This window comes from Engraulis encrasicolus, chromosome 16 (genome assembly GCF_034702125.1).
Source record: "Engraulis encrasicolus isolate BLACKSEA-1 chromosome 16, IST_EnEncr_1.0, whole genome shotgun sequence".
In the NCBI taxonomy this organism is placed as follows: domain Eukaryota; kingdom Metazoa; phylum Chordata; class Actinopteri; order Clupeiformes; family Engraulidae; genus Engraulis; species Engraulis encrasicolus.
In genome coordinates, this window is record NC_085872.1 from 4641102 (window position 1) to 4655332 (window position 14231).

The following is a 14231-nucleotide window of genomic DNA, read 5'->3' on the forward strand; positions in this document are numbered from 1 at the left end:
CAGCTTGTCTGGAGTGAGAACAGACGCTATTGGCCCCCTACTCTCCATCACTACTATCCTATGTCTTTGTGCATGAGAATGTCGATTGCACAGGGTCATTGAATTGAACTTGACACCATGCTCTGCAAAACAGAATCCTCATTGAGCAGAAAACACGCACCTTTGAGGAGCACAAGGTTTGTTGACCGTACGACTTTCGGTGTCGCATCAATATCCCGACATCTTCGCAGGAATGCATTAGAAACCCTAGATGACATTGGCCATTTTATATCCCGTCTGAAGGCTCCGTGGGTGGGAAGAATGGGGAAGGAACCTCTTAGCAGATTGGTGCACAGTGCATTGACTCAGACATTAATAGACAAAATCTATAGCCAGGGACGTGTTTCCATCTTCCTCTCTCCCTAAAGGTCAGATTAGACTTCAGCAACTGCGAGCGTGAAAAGTCGCGTGGGAGTGGCCACGAACCAATTTTGTATTCATGCATCTGCGAGCTCTGCGAGGTCCGAGGTCTCGTTGCCAGCCACATTTGAAATTGCGCGATTAGGCTACTTTCACTACATTGTAAGCACTGCGGTCATTATTAAGCAATGTTGCTTTCTATCCCGGTTAGCTAGGTATTTTCACACAAATTGCAAAGGCAATGCAGTGGTATCTTTATTTGACATACCCAGTCTGTTTTCACGAGCAGAAAATGCAAGCATGTAAAGACAGTTGATTCTGCCGATGTGTGTTTACATTCGGTGGAGGAACGGTAGTAAAACCGCAGGCATTGTGCCACGAGTGTTCAACTGATGCATTGTTTGTTACTTAGCTTAGCTTCGTGTATTTACACACATTTACACACAAGGCATTAATAAAGTTTTTAACAGAATACAGCTCTGCTCTCGCAAACTACTGGCATTGCGCTGCCACAAGAACAGAACAAGGAAGTAGCGAGACGACCAATCATAGTGCCTTTTTGTCTGCGTACTCCGCGTCTGTCCGACGGATAGTTAGAATTTTTTCGAGGCGCTAGACGACGGGCGCAGAGCCTCTGAGAGGGGGGCGTGGACTCGCATAGACAGAAAACGGACGGACGCAGATTCTATGCGAGCGAAGCATAAATCTACCTTAACCCAAATTGACTTTATTTATACTTTAGAGTATTATGTGGCTCAGAGCACACTCTCTGAACGCTCCTCATATCACACACCAGAGACGTGCGCTCAGGGTAGGCAGGGTAGGCACTGCCTACCCTAGGATAAATTTCTTAAAAATAAAAAAACTAACACATGTTTTAAAAACTATTCTTGAGAGTTCACATGCATAACAAAAACATTAATTTATAAATTAGCTGTTAAAAGTAGGCTACAGTAACCGGAGACCGATCAAACCCCCAAGTTATCGCACGAAGCAAAGCGCTCAGGCTTGGACAGGTTGCCATGGGAACGAGTCGCGCAGCCTTGGCTGGTAGGTGAAGGCTCGGCTTTCGAATGCCAGGCAGAGCCAGGGTAGGCACGCTTTGACTCTGCCTATCTTGCCCTCAACGCTGTCAATGTAGAAGTTGGCGCATGCGTATTATCTATCACAGAGACTGTCAATGGAGAGCAAAAGCAGAGCTTTTCGCGATGGCGGGAATACTTAAGCCAATCACAGCTGCCAACATGAAAAATTGTTACAATTCAGGAAGCCTTCGTGCTTAAAGTATGATAGCAACAACAGCTAGCAAGCTACAGCTTGTTCAAACTCTAGCCATACAGAAAACATGGCAGTCTTTGGCGTTTTGCCTTTATTACAAAAAAATCCGAGAAGTAGCAAGAAAGATGGTTCAGATGACAGGCAATAGCTGAGCCGTTTGCAATCGCTGCATTGTGGAAATATTCAACATCAGATGGGTAGCAGCTTCAAGTAGTTTGAACACACTGGGACAAAATATCTTCATCATGTCAACCACCCCGGGCTTTTAATGGAACTAACTTGCATGGAAAACATACTCGTGATTCTGCTTTAAGGTAAGATTCATCTAATTATTAAGCTGTGGGTAGCCAAATTTTAACATGAACATGCTCAAGTTTGTCGTGGTGCCTTTTGTTGATGGGTCAGGGAGGTGTTGACATTGAAGATTGGTTGTGCTGTGGACACGAATAGACTATGTGTGTGTTATTATGGACGCGAGATTGTTTTTTGAGCGTACGACATGACTTAATTTTCCTAATTTATTATGATGATGACTTAATACACGATGCGTGAGGTGTGTGGAGCCTGTTAGCAAGTTGACGTGCAGCTGTGTTCTTTTGAAGTGCGCTGTGTACGAGATCAACGTTGGGCTCGAGTGACTGGCATGCAGGCGCGGAGTGGCCGTCGGGAGATCGGGGACTTGTCCCGGTGGGCCGCGGCCGTGAAATGTAATAATGCGGCCGCATTGCGTTCTAAACCGGCCCTTACGTTTTGATTTTGTACTTATTAGCACAGATTTTCCACTTTCCACTTCCTAGTGTTTTAGTATAGCTGACTAGCCAGTATTTATACCGCATACCAGACGGCAATACCTCACTGACGGTGTCAAACAGTAAATTGGCCACACCCCTTCTCTACTGATAATTTTCATACACCGTAGATCGCGGAAGTTTACAAGATCTTAGTAACACAGTTTTGTTTTCAGTATTTGAAGAACCTGTGATATGTATATTGGTTACCAAAGGATGTAAATATTAATAAATTATGATTTATTTTCCGATTTCCACACGACTGTTACAGTTTACAGTCTTTCCAGTCCATTCACTTGCTCTGTGGTTATTGACTTGGGTTACGAACAGACTCCACCAAGTGGTAAGGAAGAGAACTGCGCCTAACAGAAGCAATGGATTTTGTTTTGATTTTTTAGACCGTCAGTATATCTCCTTATAGTCGAAATAATATTATTATCATACATATATTTATATGTGGTACATTTAGGATGTAGCCTATGTCTGAAGAAATGGAACAAAATAATTACCACACAAGATTCTGATGTGACCAGTGCTGGGTGTGTAGCCTAAGCTGTGGATTAAAGTAGAGTGATTGCAAGAAACAAAGACATTTGCTGCGACGAAGACAGCGTTTTAAGGTAGGCCTACACCGTTTGGTTATACATTTTGTTGACTTATGGTTGTGGTTTGAAGTAGCTATTAGGTGTGGCTTATTTGCTGAATGGTGGGTTTATTGCACAATGTAGACAGACTTTTTGTAAGCTATAGGCTACTATACTATATTTTGTAAGCCTACTCTTCTAAAAATCCCCACACTCATAGTGCCCATGCTCATCCTGTCTTCCTTAAACGATATTTCAATTTCAAACTGTCAAAATGACAGTGGAGTGCACATTTGCATGGAACAGTAGCGTGATGTAGCCTAACCTAGTAGGCCTATGAATGCTTTGGACTGTGATGATGGCTCCAGTGGTGTAGTCTACTTTTTGAAGTGGGTATACTGTATATTTGAGCATTTTTTGATGTGTGTATAGTCTACTGTATATATTTGTGCTATTGTAAATAATGGATCAATCAATTTTAAGTGGGTATACTGTAATCCCTGAAATTTTGAAATGGGTGCGTATACCTGCGTTTTACGTAGACTACACCACTGGCTGTGCATTTCATCAAGGTGTAGGCTACAATTCTCCACTTCAGGTTGATATTTTGACAACACTAATGTCCACATGTAGTACGACTGCAGATTTCGTGGCTTTTGTCTTTTTGGTTAGGGAACCATGTTGTTCGTTTTTTTTTCTTTGTTTGTTTGTTTTTTTTTTGTTTTTTTTAAAAGAGGGCCGCCAAGGGGAAAATTCTCCCGGTGGGAAAAGGTGGGCCACTCCGCCCCTGCTGGCATGGGTGCTCACCGCACTCAGAAATTGACTTGATTTGAAATACCTTGCACAACCGTTGCTGAAGTGTTTGACTGAGAATACAATCACGCACAAGAATGAGTCTCAGAAGTGTTTTCGTTGGTTTACTCGATGTATGCCTACCAGTATTTACTGTCTGAATGCACCGCCGCTCATGTTTGTTGAGTTCGCAAGCAACCCGCCCCCTTGCCAACTTTCCTTCTTGTCTGCGAGTGTTTGATTAGCAGCACAAAATGCGTCAACGAAGCAGGAGCTGTTACCTAGGTTGGTTTATTGCTAAATGTTCGTTTCCCCTCACATGCTATGATGGGATTCACAGTTGGTGAACTAGACATTTTATCTTCTAAACAAAGTAGGCTACACTGCCATCCTGCATCCTCCATGTGAGACACCCTGGCATTTGCAACAGAATAAACAGAAGAGGAGCAAAGTCAACTGCTAAAGCCAAAAGTCAAAGCTTTCCCCCCAAAATGCTGTGATGTTGTAGCTTTCTAAATTATTGTAAAATGTAGGCCTACAGGTCCTTAAATGTGTACAGAGTAGGCTATGGGTCCTTGAGCTACCAATTTGGCAATTTGACAAAAAAACAAACAAAAAAACTAGCTGGCCTTTTCAACAAATTGAAATTATGCATTTTCACTTATTGTTTCAGATGTAAGGTCTACAGACAATGTCCAAATGTCTAATAGTTTAGCTTATTTACTTATTTAGTTATTAGAGCTGTGGTGGCTAAGCACTGATGGCATTTTATCTTATAGCCTACTTTATATTTACAGTATTTAGAGAAACATAGGCCTACTAATTTGTTGCACATTAAAGACCTTATCAGCATACTAGGTGAATAGGCCTAGTTGCCGATCCAAGCTATACTATTTGTTCAAAGTTTTTAGTCTTTTATAAAGGTTTTTAGCTGATAGTGACTCTCCAGATTTGGTTAAAATGCAGGAAATTGCATCTAAGAAATACATTTTTTTCTGGGGGAGGACCCCCAGACCCCGCGCTACAAAAATACACAAAAAATATTTATTTTCTATATTTACTGCCTACCCTACCATACCCCTCACTGCACGTCACTGACACACAGTAAGTGGCACAATGGCCTCCGCCCCACACCCCACCTTTTGTAATGGAGCCAACCTTTCTTTTATTTAATGGAAAGTTTCTGTTTTTCCTTTTTTTTCTTTTTTTTGAGGTTGTGTGAAAAGGTTCCCAGTTGGGCTGTGAAAAACAGGTTGATGAGGCAAGCCACTGTAATTCGCCAGAGGATTCCCAGCCGCTACACAACCTGCAGTTGTAGAGCGAATGGGAGGGGAACTAGGTGTGTGTTTCAGGTGCTGCAAGTCTCAGTGGGGCCTACCCTGATCCTCCGCTCGCTTCTTTTGGGTCCTAATAATAACTTGAAAGTGCAGTCTTGAGCATGGCTTCTCTTCCTCTTAATTAGCCTTTAGCATGAATACAGCTAATTGCAGAAAGCTAATTGGGCTTAGTTTCAGTCCTTGTTCGAGACGATCCCCCCACACACACACCACCCTGCACCACCTTCCTTTGTACCTCACCTTCTCTCCTGGCGAAGCCAACTCCACTCACCTACCTTGGGTTGTATTTTGCTTGTCACTTAGCGCTTTGATTTCGAGGTGAATGAAGAGCTATTTAATTAGCGCAAGGCTTTTTATACCTCCATCTCAGTGGGGGAGAGATCGGGGCGGATGTCAAAGTTAGGTAGGCCTCCAACATGAGATGGCTGCGGAGCGTAGGGAGGGGCACTGATGCTTAACATGCTATCAGTGTGTACTCTGGGAGGAATTACTGCGATTGTATGGGATAATGTGATATTGGCAAGTAGGCCAGAATGTCCCAGATGTAGAGTAGTGCTCTTACATTAAAGCGGGGCTGTGTTCTCATGGTTATGATCTGCTGTGATTTTTTTATTCCATGTATTTTCTTCTCGTGTTCCCATTCATCTGTGTACATTAATTATTTTAAATTCATCACTTACCATCACATTTTCTCCTTTCAAGTGAGAAAGCTAAAGAACATCTTAGGATGTTTTTTGCAGATCACTTGCTCCTATGGCAAATAGCCAGATTATCCCTGTGTATACCGTGTGTAATGATCTTGCATGTGGTGCCATTTTTCCCATGGCAGTGCCAATCTAGAGGAGGAGCTGGACGTGATGCGAGTGCAGGCCGCCATGGACCGCACCACCACTAGGGAGCTGCGCTTGTGCCTGGAGCGGGAACATGAAGGTAAATTGACATAAAACACTTTAATATGCAAAAAACGTACACTTTCACATGATGACCTAAACCTTGCGCTGTTCTGTAGGTCGCACAGAGTTCGTTATGTTCGATATGTGCCTATATGACACTTTCACGCAATGATCGCAACAACACTGACACACTTTTTGCTTTAAATGTTGAGATCAAACCTGCTGGAGCACAATTGAAGATCATCCTCAAGGGAAGAGGATTGATGCCATTTTATTCTTCTCTCCTTATGTTTGTCCAACACAGTGTAGCACACAAGGTTTTAAATTAAGGGGGCCAATAATGAAGTTGTCCACTTTGTCTTTGATTGCCCAGTGCCTAATGAAGGAGGCAGCAGTGGATGTGAAGCACAGCTACAAAGGCACGGTTAATTACAGAACACGCTTCTATGCTTCCATCAGTCAATGCTTTTTCACATGGGGCCAAGTGGCCTCAGATTAACGATTTTCAAACATTCAGACTGATGTGTCTGAAATGGACTTCAATCAGCTCAATGGTCACTATGAAGGGAACACCAGTTTTGGACAGCATGCACAACCTCTCTTATGATGTGGGACGCTCCGTGGAAGGCTTGTTAGTGGTGTTTGATGGAGGTGTGGCAGGTGGCAGAGATGGCGTGGCATTGATTGCTTGGGCGGTGGGTCTGTGGGCTAGTACAAGAAGAGAAGCTGACCATTTGGCCCCCTAGGCACATGGCTGAGGTGATTCTCATAAACAACGTGGCCGGCCTCTCCACAGCCAGATCCATAAAACATGCGTCAGCATTGACTCCTACAGGGGCCCCTGCGACCCCATCAAAGGCCGACTGTTCCTAAGGTATCGTCTGCTCGGAATCACAACCAAAGGAACCAGATGAAAGAACCTGGACGTGGTGTGGCGTGTCCAGACAAACTTTTTTTTTCTCTCCACCTCTGTTTCTTTCTTCTTGAAAGTAGGCAAGAATGCAAGCAACAGTAACGGGGGCTACTAGCCTACCCCATTTCTCTCCATCACTTGCTGGGAGACCCGAGCTCCACTGAGCTGAGGAACATGTTTGTGCCGCGCCTGTACACACTAGTAAACAGCGCTCTGTCTCAGAGTCGGTCTGTGACTACCCTGCCAGCCAAGGGCAGGCCAGCCACACATCGCCTGATCAGACTTGACATGCTCAGGAGACAAAAGAGATGGCTAATCTAAAGTAACAAACTTCTTAAGGAACCGTCTCAGACAGACAGGCAGAGTGAGAAAGGAGCAGGGATAAGGAGAGCGAGACAGGGGGTGGGGTGGTGGAGGGCAGGAAAGGCCAAGAGGAGCAGGTGCCCAGCATGCAGAGTCCTCCTCTCCACCTGCTCAGGGGTCAGCTGACCCTAAAAAGTCTGGTGTCTAAATATTTCAGCAAATTTCCATCCAACAAATGAGCATCCGTGTTGGCCATGAAAGTTTTATATATACAGGAAGCAGGTGAAAAAAACATCTTCCCAAATTTGTCTCTTCCTCTTTTTCTGAGCACTACAGCCAACTGCGGTCCAAGTTTTATTCATTCGTAAAAAATTATCCAGACAGTCCCCATACAAAAAGGGGCATTTAAAGTCGCTATGGACTGAGGGTTCACACAGGCGTCCTTTTAACATTTTGCAGTGATCACTGCTTTGATGTGATGGATTGAAATATTCAGCATTTCCTTTTGTTAAAATTTCCAAGTTATTAAAAAGAGCCATTAGCAAGTCATCAAAAAGGCTCACTGCCAAGATCGCACCCCTCACTCCCAATTCAGCCTCACAACAGTGTGCGCTCTGGCAGCAGAATAGACAGGTGGACAGAGAGCAAGGACAAGAAATGGCATGCAATTAATGATAATTGACATAATTTGGCAGCCTATTTCTGATTGGCTTTATTTTGCCGGCTAATCGGGTGCTTTGTTCCCTTTGTCAGAGCTGCTCCAGACAGTGGCCACACCGGGGAGCGAGGTGAGCAGCAGCACACCCAACAAGCCGCGCACCCAGAGGCTGCACGAATCCTTCCTCAGGGTAGGTACACCACACATGTACATGACGCAAGGCCAAGACAGAGTTCACCTGCGTAGTTCATGCCATTTGGCTTGAGAACGATTAAAGACATCATCAAAGGCGGCAGACCATTCATAGTCCCAAAAGCTTGTTTGCGCCTCATTGCCGTTCTGATCGCTTGTGTTTTCGAAAATGTGCCTTCAGTTCGCCCTCATGGGAGAAACGACAGATTCTGTCACACAAAACAAAAACACACAACACAAAATGCCAGATCATTACAATTTCATATGAGAGCATTGTTCTGGCTGCAGAATTTATAAATAGATCACCAAACACAATGTGCTTTACTGAACAAAGTAAACAATTGTGTCACTGAACAAAATTTAAGGGAGAAGATAAAATAGATCTGTAAGACATTATATTATCCTCAAAATGATGCAGAGTCCCTTCTGTTGTCCAGTAGCTGTATCTCGTCTACTCTTCTATAGGCAACTGTAGGCTAGTCATCTCCTGTTCCGTCTGCCTACCTGGTCGCTGCTGATGGACGCGCGCCAAGTTAGAAAAAATGTTGGGTGCACAACCTCGTGCCCCGCCAAGGCTTTTCAGCTTGCGATGGGGGGCATGCCGTCATTTTGGGTCACATGACGGCGCATGCTATGAACGCACGTGAACTATGAACGGGCTAAAGGCATGTCTGAATCCGGTTTTAAAGACAGAGCTTAGTGTGCATCTAAACAGGAGCAGCAATAGTCTCTGCCATACAAATCAGAATTTGTGAGCCATAAAAATCTGATTTTTCTGCTGGTCCCTTAGCTGTATAAAGTGCTCTTTAACTCTCAGCTGTGTAATATGTGCAACCACTAAGAGCCATACCAAATTGTTATCCTGTGGGCAAAATGCTTTTAGCATGTTTCCAGACACCCACCAAGTTGTGTGACTGCAGCAGTGGGTCTCGTCCTGCAGGGCCTCTCGCGTCAGAGTGCATGGGAGCGCACCACCATAGCACAGGAATGAAATTGTTTGAGAATAATTCAGAGCAGATGATGCCATTGCGAACCCTGCCAGCAGCTGCCATATGGCGACGTAATGGGGCCTGTCATCGCCTTTATTACTAAGTGACAAGCACCATGTTAAATGGAATAACCTACAGGGGCTGGCCACTGCTAATGCATTCACACAAACGCACAGTAATTGAAATATTTTTTTGTGTGTGTGTGGCATGGGACTGTTAGTTTTTATGAGTGTGCTTGTATGTGTGTGTGTTTGTGTGTCACTTTTTTTCCTCTTTCTTTTATTCGCGCTTTCTTTTTTTACACACTGTTGTCAGGCAGCCAAGAAGGAGGCTAATTTTGTTTGAAAGGTAACGTGCAAAGCAGAGGGCAGGGAGAGAACTAAATAAAAGGCGGTGATTAGCCTGGGGGTATAGACCCAGCAGGCATCCCCTCCTCTCTTTCACGTTCTCTGCTAAGATCTAACAAAGACACCAAATCGGCCTCTTTTGTGTTTAACCATGGGGTAAAAGGGAAGAGGCCTGTGCTGGTACCTGACCTACCCCAAGCACCACAGGCGCACAGCCCCAGCGTTTGGAAGCTTGAGAGACATACAGTGGCTCCATCTGGCCTTTTGCTGATTTATTTTAAAGCGTGGAACTTTTCTGTACTTTAAAGGAACATTTTTTTTTACTTTCCAGTACTGCATGTTTTTCTTTTTTCATCGCAGTGCTTTTTTTCCTCATATTTTTGAAATGTCAAATGTAATTGGCGTGTTTGCCATGACGGGTTTGAGAGACGGACACGCAGGTAAGTGTGTGGCAGTGTGTGATTACCAGTCTGTGCTCGTCTTGCCTGCAGATTGAGGAGCTGGAACGGAAAATGGTGTCTCTGGAGGACGAGACCCACCGCTTACATGACGACAACCAGGAGCTCCGGGAGGCCAACGCCACCTTGACCAAGGCCCGCAACGAGCTGCAGTCAGCCCTCCACCGCCTCCGTAAAGACTGGGCCGCGCAGGAGGAGGCCTACCAGGCCAAAAGCAGTGCGGAGGTGGAGAGGCTGCATGGCGAGGCTGAGGCGCTGCGGTCCGAGGCGGAGACCTGCCGCTGGGAGATGGAGAGGGCCTGCCATGAGGCGTCCCAGGCCAACCAGAAAGCCCTGCGGCTCAGGCAGGAAGTCGGGGTGCTGAGGGCCGAGCGGGACTTCCTCCGCACCGCCGCCGCCCGACGCAGAGCAAAGGGCCCGGCCGCACCCGTCAGCAGGATCAAAGTCAGGACGGTGTGGAGCAGAGTTCCGTCGTACCAGCACAGAATTCGCTCTCGCCCTCCCCCTGGCAGGGGACAGGCAAACAGGAGGAGAGGAAGCCCAGTCAGAGACGGGTGGGAAGACCTCAGTGCAGACAGGTAAACACACACACACACACACACACACACACACACACACACACACACACACACACACACACACACACACACACACACACACACACACACACACACACACACACACACAATTGCATTCTCCCTCCCTGTCTATCCCTCTCCTCATCTCTCCCTCCGTCTCTCAGACTTGCCCTCATTATTTTCTTGGTGAGGGGGACAGTGTGCATATGCAAAGTGTAAGCAAAAGGCTGATTGAATTTCAGCCTCCTGTCTAGTTGGTATTCAGGAGTGCAAATAATATATAAAAAAGGAAAAAAAAAACATGGCAAGACGAAGACGGAGGGGGGAAAAAACTGTCAGATCCTTTGAAATATCTTGGGACGCCTTGCTTGCAGCTTATTGACTGAAATTTGCATGCAGAATTAGCCACCGCTCCGTGGCGGTGTTGAACCGATGCCAGGGAGGCGGGCAGCAGGAGCAGTGAGCCTGTGCTCCGAGATCTTCCGGCGGAGCCATTTTCAGCCACTCACGAGCGCTGGAATTGACAGTTTGGCAGGTTGATTTAATTTAGCGCTCCTCTGCATATTCACCTTCTGACAGAAAAGGATTCCCAGGCAAGCCTCGCCAGTCAGTTTAGTTATCTTATGACACGTCGATCCACAGATGAGCCGCCATCTCTTTCTGTTTCTCTCTCTCCATGTTTCTCTCTCTCTCTTGCTTTCTCTCTCTCGCTCTCTCTTTTCTTTCTTCACTTCACTTCTGTCTCTCACCCTCGCTTCTTCCCACCCCTTCTCCCTCCCCTTTCTCTTCCACACCCCTCTCCTTCAAGCACACATACACACTCCCCTTTAATTCGGTTAGATCAATTTTGAATGACCCTCCTCGGCTCACTACCAGATGTCTACAAGCTGTTTAACATCCTCTAAATTAACAACCATCCACAGTAATTATTTCATGTATGTTTTATACTGAGGCAGGGTGGCAGGGCTTTGCCGACTGATGGTTGGGCTGATTTGATTTCAGACGCTTAGCTGTGCTGATATTTGCTCTCCCTCCTCTGCTGTACTATTACGGCCCCCGCTTCCTTTACCCCCCCACCACCTCCACCCCCCCCCACCCCTCTCTCTCCATCTCGCCGCCATCTCCCCAGACCGTTTCCCCGCCGGCCGGTGCCTTAATGGGACCACTGTACCCGGCTCACTGTACCGCCGCTGCTGCAAATCAATGATGCGCGCCTAAATGGGCTCCTCAATATGTTCACTCGGCACAAGTGTGATGTGAGGTGGGGCAGAGGGGACGTGTGGAGACACACACACACACACACACACACACACACACACACACACACACACACACACACACACACACACACACACACACACACACACACACACACACACACACACACACACACACACACACACACACACACACAAACCAAGGCACAGGCACACGAAAGCAGCCCGTGCTGATGTTGTATGACATTGTCTTGAGATGTCTTTGTGCTTTGTAGAAGTATGTCTGAAGCAGCGAGAGTAAGAATCTCAGCCTGTGGGCCTTCCCCACAGGGCTGCATCCTGTTCTGATGATCAGTACAGTTTCTGTGTTTGCTGACAGACCCGGCGAACACATGAGAGCTTTGGAGTACATCATAATGCCTTCCCAGAACTTCTTACAGTGCGAGGACAGGCACACAACAATGAAAACAAAACCCAGAATGTCCAAGTTAATTAGTCTTTTTCAGAGTTTTAAGAGGAAATCTCTACCTCTGTTCTATGGTGGAGGGAAACTGAGCTCAGTATATTGCTTGATCAATCGGGCTGCTCTTATTTGTCGACACTAAAATAAGATGCTGGGTTTTTTTGTCCCAAATGTTTCAGTTGAATTGAAACGTCTCTCCTTCATGATAAATATCCTTTGGCAACTGTACTAGCTTTGTATTTTACAACAACGCCAACTCTGTATGGTTGCTCTGTTACATTAGCTTAGTTTTAGGGCTAGTTTGGAACATTTTCAAACACAGTAAAATGGTCTAAAAGCTAAAAGTTTGAAAAAACGTGAAAACGTGAAAATTGAACATGATCATTTGATCATTTTGACACTGTTATAAGTTTGTGAGGAAACGTGGCAAGACAGATGACAGCTGACACATGGTTATTTTTCTGTTTATTTCTTACTATTGTGGTAGTGGAGTGTTTGTTAATTAGCCTTTCCATTAGGAAGTAGATTTTTATTATTCTTATGTGTTATTATTAATGTGTTATTGATAAAAATTGAACAATAGTAATAGTAACAAATAATAATAACAAGAATAATGATAATAATAATAATAATAATTATTATTATTATTATTATTATTATTATTACAGTTCCTTACACCTGCATGATAATCTTGTCCTTATTTTCTTCAGAAAAAAACAAAATAGTTGTTAATTTCTAAATACTGTGACACGAATCTGGTACCTACCCATACAATTAAGAATAGTAAAATGATACATTTTACAGGCCTGAATAGTGTCTGTGGCCTTCATGTGAACACTGGACAGGTATTCAAAAGATCCTCTGTGCTCAGGTGCAGCCCTCTGCTTCAGTGTCATGCTCTTAAAAGACTCTCAGTGTAAATGTCAGCATCTCCTGAAAGAGCATTTCTGACGAGGTGATGAGTAGAGCCGTGTCTGTGTCTCAGGGCTTGAGCTAACCAACCATCTCCTCTCCCTTTGCTCCTCAGTGGCAGTGAGGAGGAGTACTCGGACAGCCTGGACAACCCGCCGCTTGTCAAATCCCTCCACAAGAAGACCACTCACAGGGTTGGTTTGCTTCATCCAGCATTCTATTTGTTCTCTGCAGACCTGACACTTTCTCAGATATTTCTGCATTACAATGAAACTTGTGCACAAAGTCCCTTTTCTATGTCAAGTAGAGGATGTCTTGGTTTTTTAAGACACTTTGGTATTTCATTTCGAGGGGAAGTAACTGTTTTGTTGATACTGAAACATGTGACCAGATCTGGCCAGGTAAAGTAGCTTTTTGATAGTATCAGTGCAGCAGTGGCAGGTTCAATTTTATATTTTCAATGATTGTGAAGGTGCGACCATTTAAAATGCTTCACTTATTTAATGTTTGACATTGAAAAACGAATTTAAGAAACCTGTGTGAAGGTTAAAAAGAAAGAAACTTTGACATTTAAATGATTCACATACCTCTATTCAAAATTCAACAGTTTTACTGTTCCTCTCGACAAGTTTAAAATGAATTGCATTGCCGCAAAGAAACACATGCACATGCACATTTTTGCAGTCTTCCATATGAGACTGAAATTGAAATGAAGAATGTGTTCAATTTGCTTTTATCTCAAAAAAGCTGTTAATGGTGTTCGATAAGGTCAGGTCACATTTTTGCTACAGTGGAGGAAAATGATGTTACACTCCATTATTCCACCTTTGTTCCTTCTATCGGTGGTTTAGTAATTGTTGACATTAGTTTAGTGTGATGCTCCAGATGCTGGCGCAACGCTTCCCCCAGCAGAGCTCTGCGTTTTGAGGCAGGTGGGGTTGCAATTTAGCATCTGCCTCAACCCGAGCACGAGAGATCAGCGTAGCGTTCACTCCAGGGGCTCTATGGTCCCAGTGCTTCTCTTCTTCCTCAGCCTCCAGCAGCAGGATACAGAGATGGGTTGAGAGGAGGGACGGGACGGGTGGAGAGAAATCCTCGCTCGAAGGAGAAGAGAGGCCGGGCGTCAGGGA

The 14231-nt window shown here is 44.9% G+C and overlaps 1 protein-coding gene across 3 annotated transcripts in view; it reads left to right on the plus strand.

Annotated features, from left to right (window-relative positions):
- The window catches only part of cntln (centlein, centrosomal protein), a 90600-nt gene that overhangs the window by 46164 nt on the left and 30205 nt on the right, over positions 1-14231 (plus strand). For all 3 annotated transcript variants that reach the window (XM_063218336.1, XM_063218335.1, XM_063218337.1), the window contains exons 14-17: positions 6008-6108; positions 8041-8135; positions 9965-10509; positions 13217-13295. In XM_063218336.1, the coding sequence (XP_063074406.1) occupies positions 6008-6108; positions 8041-8135; positions 9965-10509; positions 13217-13295 (820 nt within the window). The remainder of the gene's footprint in view (positions 1-6007; positions 6109-8040; positions 8136-9964; positions 10510-13216; positions 13296-14231) is intronic.